The 27155-nt window shown below is 41.1% G+C and overlaps 2 protein-coding genes across 2 annotated transcripts in view; both read right to left on the bottom strand.

The window, feature by feature from the left end:
* Positions 1-8779, bottom strand: part of LOC134077177 (complement C3-like) — a 29209-nt gene extending 20430 nt beyond the window's left edge. The window contains exons 1-16 of the mRNA XM_062532612.1: positions 8375-8779; positions 7601-7796; positions 6878-7046; positions 6699-6769; positions 6484-6572; positions 6171-6253; positions 5939-6026; positions 5459-5561; positions 4727-4856; positions 4179-4294; positions 3857-4012; positions 3157-3360; positions 2742-2933; positions 2289-2438; positions 1781-1910; positions 1618-1681 (exon numbers count right to left, since the gene is read on the bottom strand). Of these exons, the coding sequence (XP_062388596.1) occupies positions 1618-1681; positions 1781-1910; positions 2289-2438; positions 2742-2933; positions 3157-3360; positions 3857-4012; positions 4179-4294; positions 4727-4856; positions 5459-5561; positions 5939-6026; positions 6171-6253; positions 6484-6572; positions 6699-6769; positions 6878-7046; positions 7601-7796; positions 8375-8469 (2036 nt within the window). The 5' untranslated portion in view covers positions 8470-8779. The remainder of the gene's footprint in view (positions 1-1617; positions 1682-1780; positions 1911-2288; positions 2439-2741; positions 2934-3156; positions 3361-3856; positions 4013-4178; positions 4295-4726; positions 4857-5458; positions 5562-5938; positions 6027-6170; positions 6254-6483; positions 6573-6698; positions 6770-6877; positions 7047-7600; positions 7797-8374) is intronic.
* A 364-nt stretch (positions 8780-9143) lies between these two features.
* The window catches only part of LOC134084477 (complement C3-like), a 28291-nt gene continuing 10279 nt past the window's right edge, over positions 9144-27155 (bottom strand). Inside the window, exons 19-41 of the mRNA XM_062539878.1 lie at positions 27105-27155; positions 25305-25444; positions 24025-24237; positions 23756-23816; positions 23348-23434; positions 22268-22471; positions 19841-19916; positions 19338-19500; positions 18370-18465; positions 17765-17915; positions 16343-16506; positions 15204-15362; positions 14978-15037; positions 14088-14178; positions 13758-13806; positions 13343-13433; positions 12509-12598; positions 12193-12298; positions 11930-12019; positions 10372-10452; positions 10088-10171; positions 9768-9903; positions 9144-9481 (exon numbers count right to left, since the gene is read on the bottom strand). The exon at positions 27105-27155 is cut by the window's right edge and continues 38 nt beyond it. Of these exons, the coding sequence (XP_062395862.1) occupies positions 9355-9481; positions 9768-9903; positions 10088-10171; positions 10372-10452; positions 11930-12019; positions 12193-12298; positions 12509-12598; positions 13343-13433; positions 13758-13806; positions 14088-14178; positions 14978-15037; positions 15204-15362; positions 16343-16506; positions 17765-17915; positions 18370-18465; positions 19338-19500; positions 19841-19916; positions 22268-22471; positions 23348-23434; positions 23756-23816; positions 24025-24237; positions 25305-25444; positions 27105-27155 (2570 nt within the window). The 3' untranslated portion in view covers positions 9144-9354. The remainder of the gene's footprint in view (positions 9482-9767; positions 9904-10087; positions 10172-10371; positions 10453-11929; positions 12020-12192; positions 12299-12508; positions 12599-13342; positions 13434-13757; positions 13807-14087; positions 14179-14977; positions 15038-15203; positions 15363-16342; positions 16507-17764; positions 17916-18369; positions 18466-19337; positions 19501-19840; positions 19917-22267; positions 22472-23347; positions 23435-23755; positions 23817-24024; positions 24238-25304; positions 25445-27104) is intronic.

Raw genomic sequence — 27155 nt, forward strand, 5'->3', positions numbered from 1 at the left:
GGCTAGCCTATATAAGCTATCCTACCAGTCGTTTCACTGTAGGCCACTAAAGTGTCAGCTCTTGCAACTCGTTTGAAGTTGCCAACTTCATTTCAGTCTTAAATTCTAATAAATGAAGAGTTATTTTCCATAATAGCCTATATCCACAATTTTGATGCATTTTCATAAGTAATTTCAGTGGAAATGTAATTGGGTTATTGTTATTTATCTATTCTTCTGTGTAGCCTAGTTGTCCTTTTAACTATAGACCTAATAGGAATGTTTTACACAGTCAGCAACCTTTTTGCATTTACATGCAATGGTAATTCCTTCCATGGAATTACATTTTCTAGTTGTTATTGCTGTTGTTGTTGTTGTTGTTGTTGTCTTTCTTGAGAACTTAAAATTAGAAATGATTCATAGGAAACTTTACGCAATGTTGCCGGTTAACAACCAGACAAAATTAGGAAGTCCAAGACAAGTTATAACGATGTTTGAACTAGGTTCAACAACCTCTTTTGATTTAGACTAATAGTGAAGTAAAGCTTTTCTCTTTTGAAAGGGGAAAAACGAGGGGGGAAACAAAATCATTGCTAAATTCAGCCAGGCTAACCAAAATACCAGCTTAATCCCTTATCTAGGATTTGTGAAATACCCAGCTGTTCCATGTGTTCTGAATGGATGATCATCCAGACTTTTGTTTTGTTGTTTTAGTTGCATTGTACAGTGTGTTCACAACTTACCAGTCTTTGTCACTATCTCTGCATGTAGCAAGCTGCACATCGTGCCAAAGAAAGCTCTCTTGGAAATGTGAACGCGAGACCACTACATCTTCAAAAACACCCTCTAGTTTCTCTGTGACAGCAGAATGTAGATGATTATGTGAACAATTGCCCTACAAAACCAAAGAGCAGTAACTGCAAATCGAGTGCTGAGAACCAAAGGGACATTTCACCAACTTTACAGGAGAGCCAAAACAAATCTAACTGCTTCTATATGTTCACAGTTAAAGTCATTTGGTTTTTGTTCAATAACTATATATTTATAGATATTTTACTTCTATATTTTTGTCAGCTAAGAGAGCTCATCAAGAGCTTTCAGGTGATAACTCAATTTTGACCAAAATATCCCTTTGGTTCTCAGCCCTCAAAAAATATTTTTTTTCAAAAACAGCTTTATTGTTTGTCTTTCACACTGTATTTAGCAGATAATGTAAAATGAAAACCCCTATATCTTCAGGAAATGTTTCAGTAAATCAATGAGATTTTAACTGATTGATCAGAGGATTTTTTTTTTCCATATTGGTGTAAAAAAGTTAATTTAGCAAAAAATGCAGTTACTGCTCTTTGGCTTTGTAGGGCATGCATGCGTGCACAAATACAACTGTATACTTTGCTACATAAATTACAGAAGCACCCCCCCCACACACACACACACACACACACACACACACACACACACACACACACACACACACACACACGCACCTTTCCCTTTGTTACGCAGTCAGACATCCACTATTTATTTTTGTAAGCCATACATTGCAGATTAATATAACATTTTGACCCCATACCCTTACAGTTTACAACTACAGGACCCCAACCAGGAAGCTAATGGGGATCCTGTTAAAGAAGAAAGAATAAAATTTGGTCCTTACCTTTGAGTGATCGTTGCCTTCTGACATGTGAGGGACAGTGAGTACCTGTGGCCAATAATATTATGCAGACGATTATTTATTACTTTATTTGTTTGTTTATTTACATAATTATTTATTCACAGACATTGTTATTGTTTGACTGACTTGTCCTTGGGTCAGTTCCACCTGCAGTGTTGGTCTGAAACATCAGTCCAGCATCATAGAAAACCCCCATACTGTCTTTACCACTGCCAGCAGTGCAGGCGATATCGAGTTTATCAACAGTGTCCCAAATCTACAATGGAACGCACACACACACACACACACACACACACACACAATAGCATGCCATGAAAAAGTGAAATATACAGATATAGTTTATCATTTTAAGTATGCAATGGTCTATATGTATAACGACTCTCTCTCTCTCACACACACACACACACACACACACACACAAATAATAGCATGCCATGAATAAGTGAAATATACAGATATAGTTTATTATTTTAAGTATGCAATGGTCTATATGTATAATGACTCTCTCTCTCTCTCACACACACACACACACACACACACACACACACACACACACACACACAAACATTTCGACCCCTGAAGATGATACACTGATACTGATTATCTATTCAGTGTGGGGACAAGCCTTTTACACCTTGCTCTGGGTGAGTCTGTGCTTGTTGTTGAGGACGTAGACTCCCTTATCCACGGCCACCAGACCCACTCTGGCCCCTGGGTCTCCAGTAATGGTCAGGCTGAAGTGCTGACGAGGGGAGTATGTTTGCTGAGATGCCTCCACTTTCACCTGCAAAGAGAGAGAGAGAGAGAGGAGAGAGAGAAAGAGAGAGAGAATGTAGAAGGAACAGAGTTACATTGAGAAACAGAATCCCCAAAACTTGTGTGTGTGTGAGAGACTGAGAGTGTGACTGTGTGTGTGGTGTGTTTGAGTGTGTGTGTGTTTTCTACATTTCCGTTTCAAGAGGGAGAGTGAGAGAAAGACAGAGAGAATGAGCGAAAGAGAGAATTAGAGACAAATGTAGAGAGAAAGAGAAAGAGAATGAACAGGAGGGAGAGAGAGTTGATTTCTGTCAAATAGACAAAACATTACCGTTCCCATGCAGGTGTCCTTCACGTCCACCCAGACTGAGTCAGACACCACCTCAGATGAGCCCACGTGGTAGTAGGCCACGATACGGAAGGAGGGGACCATCTCCTTGGTCACTGGTAAGGACAAGGATATCATCTCCTGGCCCTGTCTCCTCAACCTCCCTACACTCACCAACAGCCCTTTGCTCAGTATCTGATGAGAGAGACAAGATGGATCTCACACATTAACTCTATGTAGAAAATAAAATAACGGCTCAGGATCTGTTGTAATCATGACACACAGACACACACAGTTAGTGTGAGTGTTTAAAATACAAACACAAATCTGCATTTGTGTTTCTGTGTGTGTGTGTGTGTGTGTGTATGTGTGTGTGTGTGTGTGTGTGTGTGTGTGTGTGTGTGAAGATGAAACCTACTAGGTACGTGAAGTCATTATTCTGGGCTCCAGGACTTCCTCTCAGGTTCAGGTTGATCTTGAGTTGATCTCCGATGGTCAGCTCTGCTGCATCCAAACCAATGTGCAGGTAATTCTTGGAACGTCCCTTGGACACATACGGTAATGCTGTCATGTCCGCTCTGGCCTGTTGAGCATCGGTGAGACCAGGGGCCTTGGTAGATGCCTGTAAACAAAATATGTAAACAATAAGGACATTGAATGTACTGCATATGGAGGTCCCTTGCAGGGGAATACTCGTTAGACCTCTTGTTCATCATGTATTATTGCGTAGGGCGAGTAGGAGCACAGAGTCTTTAGTGTTACACTGAACCCACACAATAGGATACAACCAATCATCTTACTTTTAAGTAGCAGGATGGAGAATTCATGCTGAACGGTAGCAACTTATGGTCGCAGGTCAGTGGTCATTATGTTAAGCCCGCCCATCGACTCTATACACAATGTGATTGGCTCGATAGAAGTTTAATTTTTCCAGCTCGCAAGCCAACGGAGAGTTGCTAGACTAAACTACAAATTACATCTGCTGCCTCTAGGGTGCGTCTAGATTTCTAAGCTAGTATATACTAACTAAACATTCTAAGGATATTCTAAGTCTATACTTACTAAACATTCTAAGGATAGCTGTTATGTTTTACAGTGTGTATTGTGCAGAGGCTTACGCTGAGTAGCAGCACAGAGTCTTTAGTGTCGGTATTAACAGTTAGCTTCACCAGGCCATTGCGCTCTGTGATGCCACTGATGGCTTCTGACTTCCTGTCTGTGATCTCCACTTGGACGCCCCCTGCTGGTGAGCCATCAGGATTGTCCACAGAAATCTGTAGGGTAAGAAATATATCATTACAGAGGAAACACTGAACTTGTTGGCAAAAGAAGTATAAATGAGAAAAAATAGATTCATTTGATAGATGTTTTTAACATCACAATCTTTCACAGCTTTTTAAAATGGAAGGAGGACAAGGAGTATAACCCTGATTATTTTACCAGACATGTGAATGGCATTCCTGGCTTGAAGTACTTGGGGGTCCTTTCGAAACGAATAACATACGGAGAGCTGACTACCCGAATGCCATCTAGGTTGGCCTCCGCCATTTCGTGGCCTGAGAGATAATAAATGTGTGCACAATATCAATATAGGCCTCTACCAAGAACAGTTTTCAACAAACGTGTAAGACTGTAGTGTAGACTGATTGACTGTAGACAGACAAATCTGTAGCTGTAATGTCATGCCAAGAATGAGTGAAATATACAGATATTATTATTTTAAGTCTATAATGGTCTATATGTATCATATCTCTCTCTCTCTCACACACACACACACACACACACACACACACACATTTGAACATAAACAGACATGCACATACACAGATGTGAGAGAGAGAGAGAGAGAGAAAGAGGGAGAGGGAGGGAGAGAGAGAGCGATGGAGAGAAAGAGAGAGGGAGAGAGAGACAGATAGAGAAAGAGAGGGTGGGAGAAAGAGAGAGAGAGAGAGACAGAGAGTTATCAGCACACTACTCTTATCCTCCACCTGTGTGGGTCAGCACAGTGACCTTCACATGTATTGAGGCCCCAGTCAGCTGGAGGAGGTCAGTGGAGCTGGAGGTCATCTGCTGCAGGTGCTGCCTACTCAACACTGCATGTCCTCTCCCCTCATCAATCTAACACAGAGAGGAGAGCAGAGCAGAGGAGAGGAAGAGAGGAGAGGAGAGGAGGAAAGGAGAGGAGGAGGGGGAAAGGAGAGGAGGGGAGGGAAGGGGAGAGGAGAGGAAGGGAGAGGAGAGGATGAGAGGGGAGAGGAGAGGAGAGGATGAGAGGGGAGAGGAGAGGAGAGGAGAGGAGAGGGGAGGAGGGTCCATTAGGCAGTGAACTGCTAACCTACTTAACTAGCATAGGGCGTTATGCCAACTGTTTATGTACAGTCTTTATTATCCTATAGGGATATATAATCATTTACACACATTCCCATTGATGTTCCATAGCCCAGCACCACAAAAATAATAAACACATACAGTATGTACTGTAACACATGCGTCCTATCTACCCATGTGACAATACAGTATATCCCATTCACACCGCACAGGTAGCATGTGTAGCATGTAGCACAGGTAGCATGAGCGAGAGTGAGAGAGAGAGAGAGAGCGAGAGAGAGAGAGAGAGAGAGAGAGGGAGAGAGAGAGAGATTGTGCATAGTATTTGTCAATGCGTCTGTGTGTGTGTGTGTGTGTGTGTGTGTGTGTGTGTGTGTGTGTGTGCATCTCACCTCCACTCTCTGTGTTGAGTCCACCTTCCTCTTATCTGACTCTGCACCCTGCACCGCAAACACCACTAACCCAACTCCCGTCACCTCCGACCCATCCAAGTACCTTTAACACACACACACACACACACACACACACACACACACACACACACACACACACACACACACACACACACACACACACACACACACACACACACACACACACACACACACACACGCACACACACGCGCGCGCGCACAGAGAGAGAGAGAACTCCTGTCATCTCTATGCTATTTGAGTACCTTCATACACACAAACAGGTTATCTATCTATCTATCTATCTGTCTATCTATCTATCTGTCTAGCTGTCTGTCTGTCTGTCTGTCTGGTTAAAAATGTTAATTAAACACTGTTAAGTATATCATGTCGCTTACACCAATGTTTAAACAAATGATCTACCCAAAACAAAGCTACCCGAGACGGAAAAACATACATACCTGGCACTGATATTCACTCTCAGTTCCTCATCATCGATGTAAAAGTAGGACTTTTGTGGTGTCAACATTACTTCAATTCGGGGTAGAACTGTGGAAAGAAAGGATTAATACATCATGGAATCATGTACTGACACCAGCTTAGAGCACTGTGCAAAAAATAAATCTTCATTGCATACTTGTAATAAGTGCAATGATGTATTAGCTTTTTGTATCTTATCATCACAAAACTCACCATAGTGCTTCACCTCAAATTCATAAGAGAAGTTGTTTTTCGTGGTGCCCTTGAATCCTGTTACAATTGTCCATGTCCCAGTGCTGACAACAGAAACATGATGGACATGACGTTCTAAACAGGCCAGGCTAGTGTAAATACATTCTGAACAGGCCAGGCTAGTCTAAATACAGTTCTATGAACTGTTGAAATCTGTTAGTGTTACCTGCTTGAGGTAAAAAATCATTTTCAGATTAACAGATGAATTGCCTATGCAAATAATAGTTTGCTGCAAGCCCTGAAAAGGGCCCTCTATCAAGATTCTTGAACAGACCTGGCGAAGTCAGGAATTTTGTACACTCCCGAGCAAATGCCTTTTTGTGGGGTGAAAGCCTCCTGATTTACGACAGTTCCCTCCGGATTCTAGGAAAGAACACGCCAAAGGAATAAAGGGAAATATGTATTTTAAAAGAAGAAGTTCCAAGGCACTCTCAGTTTCAAATTAATTTAAAGCCTTTATTGTCATGGCTTTATTGTCATAAACCTTACCATAACATCCACTGTAATTTGCTTTTCAGAGGGCTTCAGAGAAGGACTCAGGGTGTAGATTCTGTACAGAACTGGAGAAAAAAAGAGCATTTAACATGTAAATAAACAGTATTATCTGGCTTATTTACATTTCATCTAAACTAATTATATCGCCTTAAAAAAAACATAGTTATCAAAACCTGTGCTTGAAGGTGTGTATATGGTCTTGTCTGTCTGCACAAAAACGTATCCAGACTGAAAGGAGACCAACACCACTTTCTCCAGCAGGTGACCTGGAAACTGGGCTTGCAGGTAGACGTACTGGTTCAGGGTGTCGTCCTCCACAAGCACATCATTTCCAAATGGGATCTGGACAGAAAGGAACAACGCCCATCACACACATGCAACACTTAATTTGGTAATAAAGCCACAGAATTATTTAATTGTCTTGTAAGCATGATTGCATTATGCCTGAAATCAGACATTTCTGAAGCACCTTTGCTTAAAAACATGTACCATTGTGAACATGATATAGATGTGAGATACTCTAAACAGCAATCAAAAGGAACGAAACTCGCACACCACTATAGCCGATGGATAGTCTAAATATAAATCATCCTATATTATATGTTCATAATGAGTCAAATGCTTTCTTTTGTCCACCCATGACTAACACATACTGTACCTTTTGCCTGATAAAAATGAACTGGTATCATTCATATTAACCTGGACATTTTTTGAGGGGACTGATACATATCATTGCTTGATGACAAATCAGTTTGGTGATTTTAGATAGAGTTTCCATCAATGATTCTTTGCAATTATCTTAACAACCAGGAGCAAATCAGTGACAAATATCATCTGTTGTAACTCACTATCTATCTATCTATCTATCTATCTATCTATCTATCAATCTAACTCACTGTAATTTCTGCCAGTTTTTGATAGTTATTATCTGGACTGAGATGGAGAGTGTTGCGGACGAGCTCTGTGGTCTTGCGTGGGTAGTCTTTCACAGTGAGTGTGACATCAAAGGCATCGCCAGTGTAGTCCTGCGCCTCCACAAACACCCTCTCTGGGCCACCCACCCTCAGGAGGTTAGGAGCCGATAACACGTAGCTGAGGGGTCAGAGTTGAAAGATCAAAGGTCATGTTAATGAAGGAAGTTAGGACAGAATGATGTGGCTTACCTGTTGCGTTGTTGGAGTGAATGTCCAGTGCAAAACTTGACCTTCACAACCATTTTCCTTCATTTTTAACATATTTGACATGTTATATTTATTTTTACTGGAAACTATTGAATATGTCTACAAATATGACATAAGGTTCCATTAGAACAAATGTGTGGAATGGTGTGTGTTCACCTGTTTGTTCTTTTGTTCTTTTCTGAGCATCATTATGAAAAGAATATGTGTGTGTGTGTGTGTGGGTGTGCATGCAAGGAACAGAAAAAGTGTTTGCATAAGAGAAATAGAGGGATAGATAAGTGAGAGACAGTCTGTGTGTGTGTGTGTGTGTGTGTGCGTGCGTGTGTGCGTGCGTGCGTGCGTGCGTGCGTGCGTGCGTGCGTGTGTGTGTGCGTGTGTGTGTGCGTGCGTGTGTGCACGGACGTACATGTACGTGTGTGTGTGTGTGTGTGTGTGTGTGTGTGTGCATGGACGTGTGTGTCTGCATGCGCGTCTCTGCGGTGTACTCACAGTGGGCTGCCTCGTGAGAGCGAGGGAAGAGAGAGCCACAGCGCCGCACACAGCCACCCCAGCAACAGCTCCATGGCCCGCCAGCCCCTGACCATCCAATCCAATCCCAGAGACTCCGCTTGTCCCTCGCTTCAAAACAACTCCGGATTTTACAAACCCTGTTTGCAGAACTGAGTTACCGGTATGGAGATACACTCGCTGGAATAGACCACGATGTCTTAATTCCTTGGGAGAATTTAATTGAGAAACTACTAATCTGGCATTTACTTGTTGAGCGTAAGAGTCTCTAAAGTGTTGCGGTAAATGAGCGGTGTTCAGTCTGTGCTGGAGCGTTACATGGGGGGGTTTAAGTGTTCAAACAACTCCACATTCCTGTTGTATCGATGGATCGATTAACCAGTGTGGAGCAATCGGCTACTGTACCTCATGTCTTTTCGGAATATCGTTTTGGAAGCACATAATTCCCAACTATGGAATTAGATTTCACTTGTCTACCGTGTTCAATGTGATTAGTAAGATGTACTAACATACTAAACTCTGTTCCTTTTTTTTTTCCGTTTTAAGGTCCACCTTATAACGTGGCAATCAATACTTTGGATGACAAAAGCAGATCAAAGTTCTTTGGCCAAACACAGTGCTCACTCAGTCACATGTGCACACACACTCTCTAAATCTCTCTCGCTATCCCTCTTTCTCTCTCTCTCTCTTTCTCTCACACGCAAACAAACCAGCAAACAGCTCAATTTGAAAAATTGACTCCGCACCAACACATTTTCACTGCATTTAATTATTGCATTGTTACAAAATCATATTTTTGTTCTCTGCGAAAAGGATTACACAATACATGACATATCTGGAAATGAGGCTGATGTAAAAAAAAAAAATGCATTCAGGACAGCTAGCAGACATTCCCATTCACTGACTTCAGTACTGTCATCCCCATTCATTGACTTCAGTACTGACATCCCCATTCATTGACTTCAGTACTGACACCCCCATTCACTCAGCTCATGTGCAAAGTTTTGAAGGTTTCCATATTTCTCTTTATCCTCCTCTTCAGTTGGCCAGTACTCCACCCAGGTGCGATGCCCAAGAACATACTGAACACTGACACACACAAAAACACAATCATCATTATTATTATTATTTATTAATATAATAATAATAATAATTATTATTATTAATATTATTATTATTATTATTATTATTATCAACATTAGTAGCAGAACTATAATAGTAGTAGTAGCCGTGATAGAAATAGGCGTTTCTAAAACCGAATTATGAAGTCAAAAGACTAGATCTCTTCACAAAGAGTATGGCTAATTACTATCTCTGGCACCCTCTAGAGGCCAGCCATTATAACTACAGGACGCAATTGAGGATTCTGCCCCACCTCCCATCGAGTCTTGTGACGTCCTTCCGGTGGCCAATCAGAAGATAGGAGAGGCCTTCATTCAGATCCAAGCCACTCCTGCAGGAAGGATGAGCCACAAAGACACGACTCTCACCCATGACTCCAAGGTCACTGCCTGTTAGAATTGAGGAAGGTATAATATTATGTTTATATTTTTCAAACCAATTTTTAGAAAATACATTTAATTATTACCTCCGCCAAGGAGGTTATGTTTGATAAACCAACTTAATTTGAATTGAGTAACTGACGGTCATCAGACAGAGTAGATGATTAGGCAAAATGCTGTTGAACTGATGTACCTTCTTTGACAACCAGGACAACGTGCATGTAGTAGACGTCTGTATGAGTGGTCAGATTTGTGTTCTCCACTGTCACTTTGTAAACTGTAAATAGAAAAAACATCAGTGGAACACCATCATCTTCTTCATCCTCATCATCGCTATCATCATCACCATCGTCATCATCATCATTACCACTGCCGTCGTCATCATAAAAGTTTCAAAAGTTTCATAGCAGCTGAGCTGTGAATGTACACACACACACACACACACACACACACACACACACACACACACACACTTACCGTAGTCCATACCCGCTTCACATGCCGCATACTCTCGATCCTGGTTACTAATTTCTTCTTTCTTCTGGACACTGCAGCTCTCTGCAGTTAATAAATACAAATAATCAATAACTTAAAATACAGTACAGGCCAAAGGTTTGGACACACCTTCTCATTCAATGAGTTTTCATGACTATTGACATTGTAGAATCACACTGAAGGCATCAAACTATGAATTAACACATGTGGAAATATGTACTTAACAAAAAAGTGTAAAACAACTGAAAATATGCCTTATATTCTAGTTTCTTCAAAGTAGCCACCTTTGCTCTGATTACTGATTTGCACACACTCTGCATTCTCTGGATGAGCTTCAAGAGGTAGTCACCTGAAATGGTTTTCACTTCACATGTGTGCCCTGTCAGGTTTAATAAGTGTGATTTATTGCCTTATAAATGGGGTTGGGAATCAGTTGTGTTGTGCAGAAGTCAGGGGTGATACACAGCTGATAGTCCTACTGAATAGACTGTTAGAATTTGTATTATGGCAAGAAAAAAAGCAGCTAAGTAAAGAAAAACGAGTGGCCATCATTACTTTAAGAAATGAAGGCCAGTCAGTCCAAAAAATTGGGAAAACTTTGAAAGTGTCCCCAAGTGCAGTCATAAAAACCATCAAGCGCTACAAAGAAACTGGCCGTCCCAGGAAAGGAAGACCAAGAGTCACCTCTGCTGCGGAGGATAAGTTCATCCGAGTCACCAGCCTCAGAAATCGCACGTTAACAGCAGCTCAGATTAGAGACCAGGTCAATGCCACACAGTTCTAGCAGCAGACACATCTCTAGAACAACTGTTAAGACGAGACTGCCTGAATCAGGCCTTCATGGTAGAATAGCTGCTAGGAAACCACTGCTAAGGACAGGCAACAAGCAGAAGAGACTTGTTTGGGCTAAAGAACGCAAGGAATGGACATTAGACCCGTGGAAATCTGTGCTTTTGGTCTGATGAGTCAAAATCTGAGACCTTTGGTTCCAACCACCGTGTGGACTGCAGAGTGAAGGCAAAAGGGCCAACAAGTGCTAAGCATCTCTGGGAACTCCTTCAAGACTGTTGGAAAACCATTTCTTTTGACCTCTTGACGCTCATCAAGAGAATGCCAAGAGTGTGCAAAGCAGTAATCAAAGCAAAAGGTGGCTACTTTGAAGAACCTAGAATATAAGACATATTTTCAGTTGTTTCAAACTTTTATGTTAAATATATAATTCCACATGTGTTAATTCATAGTTTTGATGCCTTCGGTATGAATCTGCAATTTTCATAGTCATGAAAATAAAGAAAACTCTTTGAATGAGAAGGTGTGTCCAAACTTTTGGCCTGTACTATACTAAATCAAATGTCAACCTTGAATCTTTCGGGGCAGAGCCGTTATTTCAGCATGTCATACTATCTGTGTATAGGTCTACAAAAGGTTTTCCTTGATACAACCCCTGTTGCAGGTAAGGTAAGTTCGATATCCTGGAATCCTAAGGGAACTGAAGTATGTTGCTGTAAGTCACTTGGTATTAAAAATCGATTTATCTCACCTTCAGCACATCTGCAGACATCGTTATGGCAGAGACGATTCAAGGATCCACCGATCTTCTCGGGGTGGTAAAACTGCACACAATGGTTCTCTGAAATGAAAGAGAAACAAAACATGACATTCTCTCTCTCTCTCTTATCTATATCTCTATCATACACACAAACACATAAACACAAACACACACACACACACACACACACACACACACACACACACACACACACACACACACTCTCTTTATATGTGTGTCTGAAGTGTTCTTACCGATATCATAGTACTCATACACAGAAACTGCAGCAGGTTGGAGTAGCCCCACGTCCACCATTTTATGTATCCTGAAGGCAATAGTGTCCGGTCTCTTATGAGACACCTGGGGAAAGATAGAGAGAGAGGTTTACAGATAGATTTACCATTTAATGTGTTAGCTTGTTAAGCTAAATACATTACATTACTTTTTTTTTTCTTTTTTTCTTTTTTTAAAGAAAAGGCTACTTTGTTCATATAATATTATTTATCTACTTTTTTGTTGTTGATGTTTGTATTTTGTTGTTCTATAGCCTTCTTTAGGCTCACGTGTTACCTTGTTTAAGAAGATGAGGAGTGAGCCTTCCTGTGACAGGATGTTGTCGATCTCAAATGATTGAATGTATCGCTCTCTCCCTGTGGACAGCTGTACCAGGAGACCAGCAGATAATTGGCCGGGTTTCCCAGATTCGTTAAGAAGCTCTCAAGTGCTGAGAACTTCTTAGGGGCGTTCTTAGAATGTTCTTAGAGCGCTCCTAGGAAGTTCTTAGCACTTAAGAGCTTCTTAACGAATCTAGACAACCCAGCCAATGAGGATACCGTTAATCTGAGGACACGATTCAGTGGTACGCGGTAGAGGGGACACTAGCTGATGGCACACACTGTATGTTTTCATTCAATGACCGTTGATCTGTACCACTTCTATGACATTGTATTTATATTAATAACAAATCGCTACCAATGGAATCATATATAGTAAGTAAGTAAAGTAAGTAAGTAAAGTTTATTTGTATAGCGCATTTTAACGTGCACAAGTGCAACACAAAGCGCTTCACACACAAGACTGATACATAAGACAGTGCCGAAACGGACCAGCGTATAGTCGCCATGCGTTCCCGTGACAACAAGACAAGCAAACAAATTTACAAATGAAAACAAGACAAAAATGCCGGACGGAGCAGCGTTATCGCCAGCGTTCCCGTGACACCAAGACATACAAGACAGACAAACAAACACAAATCAAATAAATAATAAAAGCAAACAAATATAGTATATATATATATAGTATTTACTTACTTACTTACTTACTTACTTACTTACATTGTATTTATAACACTGCATTCAAATAAGTAAACTGTGTAAAATGTATGATCGTGTCATTGCTTCTTACCCTGTTGAGGTCATTGACATCCACCACAAATCCTGTAAGCTGGCCAATGCTGAGAACAGTTAAGCGGGCATCTCTGTTCTCAGACATATACCTGAGAGAAAGTAAATAAAGTTGTGCATTTTTTACCCATTACAGGTAGTATGTTTGCTAGCTGGGTATTAAACCAACAAACAGTACCATAGCCATGTACGGAAAATAATAGACACACCAAGTGTGAGAAGACTAAAAGTCAAGACTTGGTTCGCCACATAATTTGCCACACTGTATCACAGGGTATCAAAATGCTACGCCATATGATACATGCTTCACCACACTGCAGCTGTATTATAACTTTAGAAATATCCTGGACCAACAAAGTGGTTTTGAAGCTCTCTGTGACCCTCTGCGATCTCAGGTAGATATCTTCATGACTTACATGACGTCAATCTTCAGGAGGTAGCTTGCACTGGCTCCATCATGTGAAACTACGCAGAGACACAAGTAAGCGACATTAGCTATACTGGATTTATGCTAACTACTCACAGCCATTTGAGAGAAATGCTAATGAAATCGCAAGCCTTGGTGCCAAATAGAATGAATCCGCCTCTCTTAGGCTTATTTCAGATGGATGATGAAATCAGTTTGAGTTTGAAAAAGGAGATATTAACTAACAGAATTTCAGAAACAAATGATGTGAACCCTATGTCATAAGAACGGGGGGGGGGGGGGGGGGGGATGAAAATGGACAGGTGTTTGTTGATCCCACCTTTAGCCTGCTTTTCCAGTGTGAGATTAAGCTGGAAGTTGCTGCATGCCTTATCTTGATCCGTGGGTGAAGCATAGTACAAGGTCATCACCTTACAGATACAGAGCAAAGGCACAGTTATTAGCATTCTAATACGTATAGCAGCACTAAGGAGTTTTGGTTAAAACCAAGCAGCACATCTCTTTTCTCATGCCTCCTTGAGTCATCACTACATTCCTTCTGTTGCGCCTTTTTCACCATGTCACGTGTGAGCAGGTAGCCTACAGCTGATTGCCAATTACGACGTCACGCAGGAGTCCTGATTCAGCGCCGTCAATCAGCGCATAAAAAGCGACCTGGACCAGTGAGAAGCCCTGTTCTGTTGGGTGCGCAAATGCTGAAGTGCCAGTGTGAGAGGCTGCGCAGAAGCCAGAGACGCCATGCCACAGCAGCGCCAACACTATTGAATCATGCCAATTAGCATAGCTTTTTTCTTGTTTTCTCTTTTTGTATATAGTTTAAAATAAACCTTTTTGAAGAGCATTTTTCTTGTCCGCAATCTGAAATTCCACTACACCTTCCTCGTTCCCATCACATTTAAATGGAGGGGCTACAACAATGAAGGAAGTAGATGAAAACTCTAGTAGGCTAACTATTCTAAGGTATGCAGAAACAATGAAAAGGGCTACCAGCAAACATGCCTTTTGCTGTTATAGTTCTCAATGTCTTGCTATAAAAGTGTTTAAATAGTGATAAAAAAGAAACCCTGGCAAGAGTATAATGAACTGTCCTTGTGCATTTATATATTTACATTTAAAGATTATCCATTACACAAAAACTTGCTTTTGACAGTGTACTGTAGCCCAGAGAAAACTGAGCAGTTTAAAAATCATGACGGGGGAAATTCTTACTGAAAGGGTTCCCTCCCCACTTCCTTTGGCGGTCACAGTCACATTTTGGTCAAGCTGGAGCTAAGGAAAGAGAAAAACAATGTATTGCTGTATTGAATTGGATGATGAATACAGTGAGAACATAAATATCTGTTTGTGACACATTGACACTCACAATGACACACTGGCACTCATATTGATGTTGGACGTGTGTGTGTGTGTGAATGTGAATGAGTTATGTGTTTACCTTATCAGAGCGACTGACGAAGGCATTCCCCTTATTAAAAGTCCACTTGATGGGTTTGCTGCGACCAGACACATCAATGTTGACCTCTAAATTGACAGTATGCAGCGTTCTCATGCTGCTCCTGTATTCAGCTACAGCCTGATAGACCATCATGGTGGCCTGCAGAGGAGAAAGGGGGAACAAAATGATGGTCTCCAGATAAGCACAGTAATTCAGTCAATGAAAAAATGACATAATGACATAAGGAATATTCTTTTTAAAAAGTGTAACCTTTAGAAATGATGTGATGTACAACATTAACAGTACATGATTGTCTCAAGTTGTACAATGTGATTCACTAATGTGATCTGTGAGCTCAAATCTTATGATGTAATACACTAACATGTGTGAATGTGATGTATTTACCTAATTTTTACCTTTACAGTACAGCAACGGTGCAGAAAAAAATCTCATTTCATATCTTAAACAGAAGAGTGGTCCTTGTACTGACTCTCTCCACTGAACTACCACAATTTCCCAACTATTAGCCGCGGTTTATACATTGATTTTGAAAAATGTATTTATGAGGTTAATACAAGTGGGAAGTTAATATGGTATCAATGTGGTTTTGTTTCTTTTGGCTTGCATAAAACAATATCCTGCAGCTTAAACACAATGCGGCTAATACACAGGAAATTACTGTAAGAATATTAATACACTATTCTACTTTGATCAAGAGCATACATAGTGCATAGCTCAGATCTTATGATGTAATGCACTAACACGTGTAAATGTACAGTACTGTATTTGCCTAAATGTTACCTTTACAGCAAATTCCATTTCATATCTCGACAGAAGAGCGGTTCTTGTACAGTCTCTCTCCATTGAATTAAGAATATTGATACCTTATTCTAAACTTACAGTACTTTGATTGAGGTCATTCATAGGGTGCCTCTCATTCAGCTTTTAATCTATCCTCCCTTCCTTCCTCGTTCGTACTGAACTATATAAAGAATGATGGGCGGCAGCAATGGGATAGTCTATCCAGTGTCCTTTATAGATCAGTGGGAACGAGCCGGAGGACCAAGGAAGGAAGGAAGGGAGGATAGATAAAAAGACAAATGAGAAGTGAAAATGTCCAGACAGGAAAAGGAACGTGCCTGAGTGGAGCCGTAGCCTCCTCGCTTCCTCCTCTGCGAGTCGAGCCAGCGCACCACGTCGCCGGCCCGATCAAACTCCCTCATCCGCAGCAGCGCCAGGAGAGCGTAGGCCGTGGCCTCCAGAGTGTACCGGTGACCGCCAGGAACCGGCCACACCGGACCGCCTGGAGGAGGACGAGTCATCGAACTCAACTTTGTGCTTTACCTCACTGTGTGTTCACTGTGTGCTGTGTGTGTGTGTTCACTAATTCACGGATTGGGATAAATGCAGAGACCGAATTTCCCTCACGGGATCAAAAGAGTACATACAGTACAGTATACTTATACAACCCTCTCACACAGAGTACACTCACCGTCTAGGTTATGTCTAGGTTATGCCACACCGGACCACCTGGAGGAAGACGAGTCACCGAACTCAACTTTATCTTAAAAAAAGCCCTGAGGAAGGCCACTGCAGGCCGAAACATGTTGGCAAACTGTTCAATTATGAACTAGCTCTAAGTTAGAGTCATCAAACTCAACTTTATCTTAAAAAAGCCCTGATGAAGGCCACTGCAGGCCGAAACATGTTGGCAAACTGTTCAATTATGAACTAGCTCTAATTTAATTAAAAGCTTTTTAATGAAGACAAAGAGTGCCTTGGATTTCTTCAAAACCTCTCAACTAACTTACGTTCAACCAAAGAGCACCTTCGCACTACTAAACAGAACGCCGAAGCCCTCTGACCTACATCTTCTTTGTCAACTTTATCTTATTTGCAAAGTGCCGAAGCCAAAATGCCTTATAGAGTAGACAGTACAATGGATTTATTTTATTTATTTATTTTTAAATCTTGGCTTTGTTGAATATGGAGAGCTCAGTGCATGGTCACAAAGCTACCATGAACCTACTGTCAATCCCTCATTTGCAAATGTCGGAGACAATATTTGCCAAAGACAGACTGATGCTAAATATTGACTGTGACGCAAACCATACGTCTGATTCAGGTAGTCACTGGAGACTGATGAGTGGCAGCCATTCAGCATAAAGCCCACAATTATTCGTGTGGGTGCCAGATAAGCATGAAGGGTGCTAAATGACTGCTAAAATGGGCCATTTTTATTATATTTCTATTTTAAGCCTAATGAACAATAATCAACTTGGGCATTCAATGCTCTCCCATGGCCACATCCACGGCTGAAGTGCCCTTGAGCAAGGCACCTAACCCCTCACTGCTCCCCGAGCGCTGCTGTTGAGCAGGCAGCTCACTGCTGCTCTGGGTTAGTGTGTGCTTTACCTCACTCTGTGTGTTCACTGTGTGCTGTGTGTGTGTTCACTAATTCACGGATTGGGATAAATGCAGAGACCGAATTTCCCTCACGGGATCAAAAGAGTATACAGTACAGTATATTTATATGACCCTCTCACACTTAGTCCACTCACCGTCTAGGTTGTGTTGAAAGAGAATGTCTTTGTGAAGTTTCCCAGTGTCGGCGAGGGCGTACGAGACTATCGTCACCGCGTATGGGTTCTTTAGCGTGTGGATTCTCAGATGCAGGTACCGGGAAGCTTTTCCCATACTCACCAGTAAACTCTATGGAGAACGGCAAGAATAAAGACAAACTAAAAGGTCAATGCACACGTTCATAGCAAGACAAAAGAAAAAATATCCGCACACACTTTCTAGTAACAATAGGTTACAATAGTAACCTGCCATTTAACTGTACAAGACAAGCGGGTGGATATCTATATTTTTTTTTAAATATCTAAAAAAAACCTGTGATGATTGTGTCCATATCCAGCACCTGTCGAATTTGTATAGATGTGTGTATATTCCTACACTGCAGCACGTTCACAGCAAACCATAAAAACGCTCTTTTTTACTGGTCACTGTTCTCTGCAAACAAGTGCTTCCACTTGAAATTACTATTGTATTTTTGGCAGGACTGCACTTGAGTGGAGTCAATAGAGAGTCCACACACTGATGCTGATGTTCTATTACCTGAGAGGACAAACCATGTAATGAGGACCCTCAGGTCTGCACTCACGCTCATGTGCTCTGTGCAGATTCTACTGCCCTCCTGCAGGGCAATGAGCACAAACGCCGTCATGGAGGCATCGGACTCCTTCCCGTACACTTTGCCCTGTGGATTAGAGGACATTCATTAAGCACTTGTTCAAACAGGAAAGAGGGAGGAACCTTTATGAAGGTGGTTGAACTTGTGAAGTGTTGTGTGTTGTGTTGACTGTTCCTTCTCAGAGAAGCTAGAGCAGCAAGCAGGCCAGAGATAGAAAAGATGTTATTCCACTCTGTGGCGAAATATGGAGATTGGAAAAGAAAGAGGCAACAAGTGATATTTCAATAATATTTCTATCAAAGAACTTATATTCACTGCAGAAATAATGTAATACCCAAGATACTGTATGTGCTCTTTTATTCATAACTAGATACATGTTGGAGCTAATGTCATTGAAGCTAAATGTTTGGTAATTTTGTGTGTGAATAACTGCAGTGGGTTTTCCAATCTAACCTTTCATGAAAATAAATGTGTATGACTTTATATTAATAATGATAAGCATTGTCAGTTTACATTTATGAACTGTATGCCATCATGTTTAGGCAGAAAGGTGTTTGGAGCATTAAAGGGACACTTCACCGATTAGCATTAAGCTTTGTATCTTTAGAAAACCAGTCATGTTTTTTAATGGTCGTGCATCATTCCCTCAGTTTGCCTTGAGATGGGAGAAATACGGATTTCAATGAAACCCATAAATAGGACTTCCTGCTTTCAATGATGTAAAATGATGATTTTGACATCATTGAAAGCAGGAAGTCCAACATTGAAATCGGTATTTCTCCCATCTCAAGGCAAATTGAGGGAATGATGCACGACCATTCAAAAACATGACTGGTTTTCTAAAGATACAATGCTTAATGCTAATCAGTGAAGTGTCCCTTTAAGTGGCTTGAGCCTCTAGGAAGACGATTGGCCTTTTGCCATGCCACTCAACTCACTGTGCTGTCCACAACAAACTTGACTGGTGCAGACTCTCTGAAGGACCCGTCCGGCTGCTGAGTGTTGAGGACTAGCCACTGGAGAGCGCTGCACACCCACTTCTCATCAACACTGATGATGTCAGCAGCCATGGACAACACTCTAACCACGAAGGCTGTCAGCCTTAATATGAGACAGAAAATGTTAGACAATACAGAAACAAAATGTTAAACGCTTGTCATCTTAATATCACACACCATTTGAAAATGCTATACTGTACATTCTGACAAGAACTAGAACAAGATCATTTAATCACACAGGTTTGTCACATTCGTTTCTGACAAGAGGAAAAGCCAATAGACCCCTGAAGTTTGCCTAGAAAAACGATCCAAAACTGCCATCTTTGCCCAAATAATGGGATCCGGATATCCTTATATGGGCAAAGATAGTACCTGACTCTCCTTATATGGGTAAAGATGGCAGCTTTGGGTCATTTCAGAAGTCTATAAGGCGAGTGGCTCACCAGGTGCTGCTTGGCGTCTTAAGGAACGCTCCACACGAGCCGTCAGGTTTACAGAAACTGCGCTGCTGCTGGTAGCCTGAGCGACGGAAAGAGGGGAAACTCATCAGCGTAAACAATCACACCAATATTGTTTCGAAATCTTCAGTCCAAAACTGCTGGACTGAGTGGCTCAGCTTTTTAGGCAAAAAGAGAAGTACATTGGCCGGTGTAGCTCTCATGTTTCTTTTTTTATCAACATTTCAACATGAATGATCCTATCACTATTTATTATACCCTTCTCAATGCTAGTAGAACGCTCCATTGACTTGAATGAGATTTCTCAAACTTCTATCGGTCATTATTTTCTGATAGAGGACCTCTGAAAAGAAAACAATGACTGCTGTCAATGGCAACAGAGTTTGTGCTTCTAATTCAGGTCTTCCACTTCGCGTCGGGGTCCCGTTCACCTGACTCGGTACTTATTTTCCCGATAATGACCAGCGTTCTATACACTATCCCTTACATATATGTGCCTGATCCTTTAGCCTGATGAAGACATTCATGTTGAAACATACTGTGCTCTTTTTCTATTCTTGTCTATATCCGGCTAATACCAGAGTCTAATGAAGAATCTTTTGTGTGTTTAGCCATGTTTTGGTCAACATATTCATATGTCTATGCTTCAAATGTAGCCTATTACCACTCTAAATAAACAAACTCTGCACATGGATATCAAAACAACATATTACATCACCAAATCAAAGTTGAGTGAAGACAGTGGTAATTGTCCTGATACCTTAATCACCTTGAATTTCCCCTTGGGGATCAATCAAGTATCTATCTATCTATCTACTGTATCTATCTATCTATCTATCTATCTATCTATCAATACAGTCGATAGGGTAGTGAATGTTATTTTGGGCATATGGAACATGGTTCCTGTGTGTTCACTGTGTGTTTCACCTCACTGTGTGCTCTGAGTTTTTCCACTAACTCACGGATGGGATAAATGCAGAGACCAAATTTCCCTCACAGAATCAAAAGAGTATCTATACTTTACTTGTTACTATCTAGGACAAGCATAGCCTGGCTGACGTGACCACATCTCAATGAGACATGGTCTGGCAACCAAATGTTCGTTTTCTCGTATTTGAAAAAATGCCCAGATCCGTTCATTGGCCGCCACGGATGTCTATCAAATGCGTCACTATCGTCTTGCTTTCGGTTGCACTCAGTTTACGTTAAATGCGCTATATAAATAAAAGTACCTTACCTTACCTTACCTTTCCCCCCTGTTCTGTGATTGGTCCCCTATCTCAGGCAAAAATTATGGGTGGTAGTTTCCAGGCTGCCTTTGCAGTGTGAATGAAATAGCATGCAAAGCAGCATGGGAACACCCATGTATCAGCAGCTATGGGACTTACCACCCATGTATCAGCAGCTATGGGACTTACCACCCATGTATCAGAAGCTATGGGACTTAACACCCATGTATCAGAAGCTATGGGACTTAACACCCATGTATCAGAAGCTATGGGACTTACCACCCATGTATCAGCAGCTATGGGACTTACCACCCATGTATCAGAAGCTATGGGACTTAACACCCATGTATCAGAAGCTATGGGACTTAACACCCATGTATCAGAAGCTATGGGACTTAACACCCATGTATCAGAAGCTATGGGACTTACTGTAACACCCATGTGTATCAGAAGCTATGGGACTTAACACCCATGTATCAGAAGCTATGGGACTTAACACCCATGTGTATCAGAAGCTATGGGACTTAACACCCATGTATCAGAAGCTATGGGACTTACTGTAACACCCATGTGTATCAGAAGCTATGGGACTTAACACCCATGTATCAGAAGCTATGGGACTTAACACCCATGTGTATCAGAAGCTTTGAGACTTAACACCCATGTATCAGAAGCTTTGGGACTTAACACCCATGTGTATCAGAAGCTATGGGACTTAACACCCATGTATCAGAAGCTTTGGGACTTAACACCCATGTGTATCAGAAGCTATGGGACTTAACACCCATGTATCAGAAGCTTTGGGACTTAACACCCATCTGTATCAGAAGCTTTGGGACTTAACACCCATGTATCAGAAGCTTTGGGACTTAACACCCATGTGTATCAGAAGCTATGGGACTTAACACCCATGTGTATCAGAAGCTATGGGACTTAACACCCATGTATCAGAAGCTATGGGACTTAACACCCATGTGTATCAGAAGCTTTGGGACTTAACACCCATGTATCAGAAGCTTTGGGACTTAACACCCATGTGTATCAGAAGCTATGGGACTTAACACCCATGTATCAGAAGCTTTGGGACTTAACACCCATGTGTATCAGAAGCTATGGGACTTAACACCCATGTATCAGAAGCTATGAGACTTAACACCCATGTATCAGAAGCTATGAGACTTACCCATTTGGATGTAGTTGACTGCTGCTGCTCTTTCCTCCAGCCCCACTTTGTCCCACTGATTAGTAAGGTCCAAATAATGGGTGGCAATGAGGGTCATCGCCATGTTGACCACGTTCTCTTCTCCGTTGCCATAGGGGATATTAAAGAGAGAACCCATAGACTCTCCACTGATGGCTTTCACAATGATGTCGCTCAACTCCTGGCCTACACCAAAAGACAAACAGAATGGATAAGAGGGAAAAAAATGTGTTAAAGAGACCCTATGCAACTTTCTGCAGGAGACGATCGCTCCTTGTTTACATCTGGAAGTCTGAGACGAAGAACCACGCTTGCAATTTGTATATTTAAATATAGCCTATACATGTATAAATATACACGCTAAAGCTGTCGGGGAAGCTCTGCAGAGAAAATGCAAGCATAAAACGAGCGAAAACGAAAAACGAAACCGAAACCAGAGATGAAATCACCAATCCTGCATAGTTCCTTTTAAGCTGTGGTATGTCTGGTATTTCTGGTGACTATTGATATTAAAATATCGACATGGACACGTCAGTGCTGAATCAGGGTCAAGGGACAGTTCAGATACACAAGATACACATGCCTGAAAGTTGTCACAGAGGTTATAATAAAGAAAATCGATGAAACAGGAGAGGCATACAAAAAGTAATAAAAACATCCATGAAACAGGAGACACACTTTCCTGAGATGTACTCATTATCACTAAAAATACACACTATCCTGCTTGTCTGCTTAGTTACAGCACATATTTAGTGCTTATTTACCTGGAATATAAATGAATGCCATGATTGTTTTTTTTCTGCTTCACTGCTCTGAATGACAACAATTATATCACATTCCTTTTTTTCCATCAGATGCTGGACAAAATTACCAACATGTTGCAGCCTGAAGGCAATGCACACCCTCCTGGAATATGTCCCTCCTTGACTGGGTTGTCTTGTTGACAGTGTGTGTGTGTGTGTGTGTACAGTATGTGTGTGTGTGTGTGCATGCGTGCGTGCGTGCGTGCGTGCGTGCGTGCGTGCGTGCGTGCGTGCGTGCGTATACACACTGTTAAATTACCTTGCACTCGTATGTGTGTGCTTGCAGGCGTGTTGGGCACTTGTCGTCTCAGGTGTTGGAACTTGACTTCACCTGTCTGTTCACCTCCTATTGCCAAAGACACGCCGAGGTGGTTGGAGGCAGAGGACACAAATGTAAAGACATTGCTATTTTTCTCTGTTTTTTTCTGTCCTTCACACTATCAGAAAAGTTCCCAGAATAATGTCTTGTGTCAGACAAGTTTTTTTCAAAACCAGTAAAGGGACCCAGTTTAACTAACACTAGTAAAAGTTATTCTAAAACAAAAAAAAAACAGTTTAATCAAAAACTAGTAAAAGGTAGTCGTTAAAGTATGTTTTACAACTTGGGGATCAATAAAGTATCTATCTAACAAAGCATTTTAAAAACATTACAGTGCAGCCCACTGACCATGGAGAGATGGATTGAGGGGAACTTTATCCACCTGAATCTTTGTCAGCACTCCTTCAGGCTGAAAGGCAGAAACACTCATCACAGTCCTCCGATCAAATGATGTATCAAACATATAATAGGCACATCACATTTGTTATGTCAATAATAATTAACAACAGCTATGCAATTAACTAAATAATAACAATAGAAATAATAATAATAACAATATCACCACATGCATGCATTATGCGTTTGTCATGTGTATGCTCTGCTACTCCAGGACTCACCACTACGCGTAGTTCCTTTTTGATGCCGTCACCGTAGAATGCGTCGTACACCGCCGCCTTGACCTCAATCGTGTGAGTGCCGAGCACCATGGGAATGATGACGAAGGAGACGTCCCGAGACGTCATGCCCTCCAGTTCCACTGTAGTCTGGTAGCTGCCCCTCTTCGAGGCCACACTGCACACGTGTTCCGTCTCCATCAACTCCACACGCACCTATGGCAGGGACAAGGAACACTATGGGACCCAACTCATTCTCCATACCTATCTATGGCAGGGACAAGGAACACTATGGGACCCAACTCATTCTCCATATCTACCTATGACAGGGACAGGGAATTCTATGCGACCCAACTCGTTCTCCATATCTACCTATGACAGGGACAGGGAATTCTATGCGACCCAACTCGTTCTCCATATCTATCTATGACAGGGACAAGGAACCCTATGGGACCCAACTCATTCTCCATATCTACCTATGACAGGGAACACTATGGGAACCAACTCATTCTCCATATATACCTATAGCAGGGAACCCTATGGGACCCAACTCATTCTCCATATCTATCTATGGCAGGGACAAGGAATCCTATGGGACCCAACTCATTCTCCATATCTACCTATAGCAGGGAACCCTATGGGACCCAACTCATTCTCCATATCTATCTATGGCAGGGACAGGGAACCCTATGGGACCCAACTCATTCTCCATATCTACCTATGACAGGGAACACTATGGGAATCAACTCATTCTCCATATCTACCTATGGCAGGGAACCCTATGGGAATCAACTCATTCTCCATATCTACCTTTAGCAGGGAACCCTATGGGACCCAACTCATTCTCCATATCTACCTATGACAGGGACAGGGAATCCTATGGGACCCAACTCATTCTCCATATCTACCTATGGCAGGGACAGGGAATCCTATGGGACCCAACTCATTCTCCATATCTACCTATGGCAGGGAACCCTATGGGACCCAACTCATTCTCCAAATCTACCTATGGCAGGTACAGGCACACGCTATGGGGACCAACTCATTCTCCATATTCACCTACTTAATGCTTTAATTGATTTTTATTCCTCTTTTTTGTCAACTTTAATATGGGTGTCTAAACTTATGCACACCACCAAGTAACTTTGGATAAAAAAAATGTCTGTTCAAAAAAATAACACAATACAATAACAATAATGTCTATGCTTTTGTTGACATAACGATATTTCCTTAACGATATTACCCGCAGTGCAACGATAACAACTGTGTTGTCATGACATTACCCGCAGTGAGTCCATATGGTTGTTATGAAGAATGGCTCTGATTTCCAGCTGTTCGCCGCGCTGGGCAGAGTGAGGAAGACGCAGGTCGATGAAGAAGCTCTTTGTGACAGGCAGCTCCAGGGGCTCTGCTATGCACATGCCTGAAGAAGGTCAAGAGGTCAACTGCATATCTCGCATAGTAGGCCAGTCAATCTAGCTCAAAAAAGGGCCAAACCTGTAACTAATTGCAATAGTAATGGTTCATACTTTTTATTGATCCTTAAACCCTCCTGCATCACATATAAAAAATCTACCCATTTATATTTAGTGGAACATGCTTTTATTCAAGGTCAAAGGTAGCAATTTCCAATGCATTTTGCCATTGGGATTTACTACAGGTGAAATGGGTAAAATTTTAAACTATAGATATCAAATTGAAAATGTCACAGTTGTTTACTCACATTAAGGCAAAGATTTTTTGTATTGCAAGTTTTCTGAAATGTGATGTTTAGATATGCAAATGAGACCAGTTTTACCTAAATATGCAATAATTTGCATATATTTCTAGAAAACTAAATCTGAACAATAGGTACAGTCAGCTTCAAAATAATTGCTGCATTTTGCTTCTATATTGGATACCAAAAGCCTATGCAAAGGGAATATTAGATATTACTTCATTTCACCTCAGAAATGAGGAAATCAAGTCAAGTCAAAATCAATGCGTTTCAATGGAAGTACATTATAGAACAAATGATTGTCAATGATATGGTATGATGAAAGTATCCCAATGCATGCCAAGTCACATAAGGAAGATATTGACCTTTAGACATAAACATATCAAGTGAGTTGGCATGCACTGAGATACTTCCATCATACCATATCATTGACAATCATTTGTTCTATAATGTACTTCCATTGAAACGCATTGATTTTGACTTGACTTGATTTCCTCATTTCTGAGGTGATATGAAGTAATATCTAATATTCCCTTTGCATAGGCTTTTGGTATCCAATATAGAAGCAAATTGCAGCAATTATTTTGAAGCTGACTGTACCTATTGTTCAGATTTAGTTTTCTAGAAATATATGCAAATTATTGCATATTTAGGTAAAACTGGTCTCATTTGCATATCTAAACATCACATTTCAGAAAACTTGCAATACAAAAAAATCTTTGCCTTAATGTGAGTAAACAACTGTGAAAGTTTCATTTTGATATCTATAGTTTAAAATGTTACCCATTTCACCAGTAGTAAATCCCAATGGAAAAATGCATTGGAAATTGCTACCTTTGACCTTGAAAAAAAGTATGTTCCACTAAATATAAATGGGTAGATTTTTTATATGTTAATTAGATATACCTAGGGATCACAAAAAACTTTGAATGATTACTATTGCAATTAGTTATGGGTCAAACGCTAGATTGACTGGCCTATAGCTGAAGAAAGGTCAAGAGGTCAACTGCATATCTCATATAGCTGAAGAAAGGTCAAGAGGTCAACTGTGTATCTCGTACAGCTGAAAAATGTCAAGAGGTCAACTGTGTATCTCGTACAGCTGAAAAAAGTCAAGAGGTCAACTGTATACTGTATCTCATAGCACGAATAGGGAAAAAAGTAGATTGGATGATAAAATGTTGATAAAATGACGTCACATTTACACCAACTTAGCACACATGGTGGGCTATCCCATTATTGTTATGCTATAAAATGTAAATAATGAAGTACTATATCAAAGTCTATAATGTACAGTATGTTCAGCGATTCTTCTTCTTATAAGATAGAACTGTACAATCATAAAGATTCAAAATATTGTATTCACCATGAGTTTCAGAGAGGCTGATTGCAATTATTTGCCAGTGGGTAGCTGAAT

Source organism: Sardina pilchardus, chromosome 1 (genome assembly GCF_963854185.1).
Source record: "Sardina pilchardus chromosome 1, fSarPil1.1, whole genome shotgun sequence".
NCBI classification, from domain to species: domain Eukaryota; kingdom Metazoa; phylum Chordata; class Actinopteri; order Clupeiformes; family Clupeidae; genus Sardina; species Sardina pilchardus.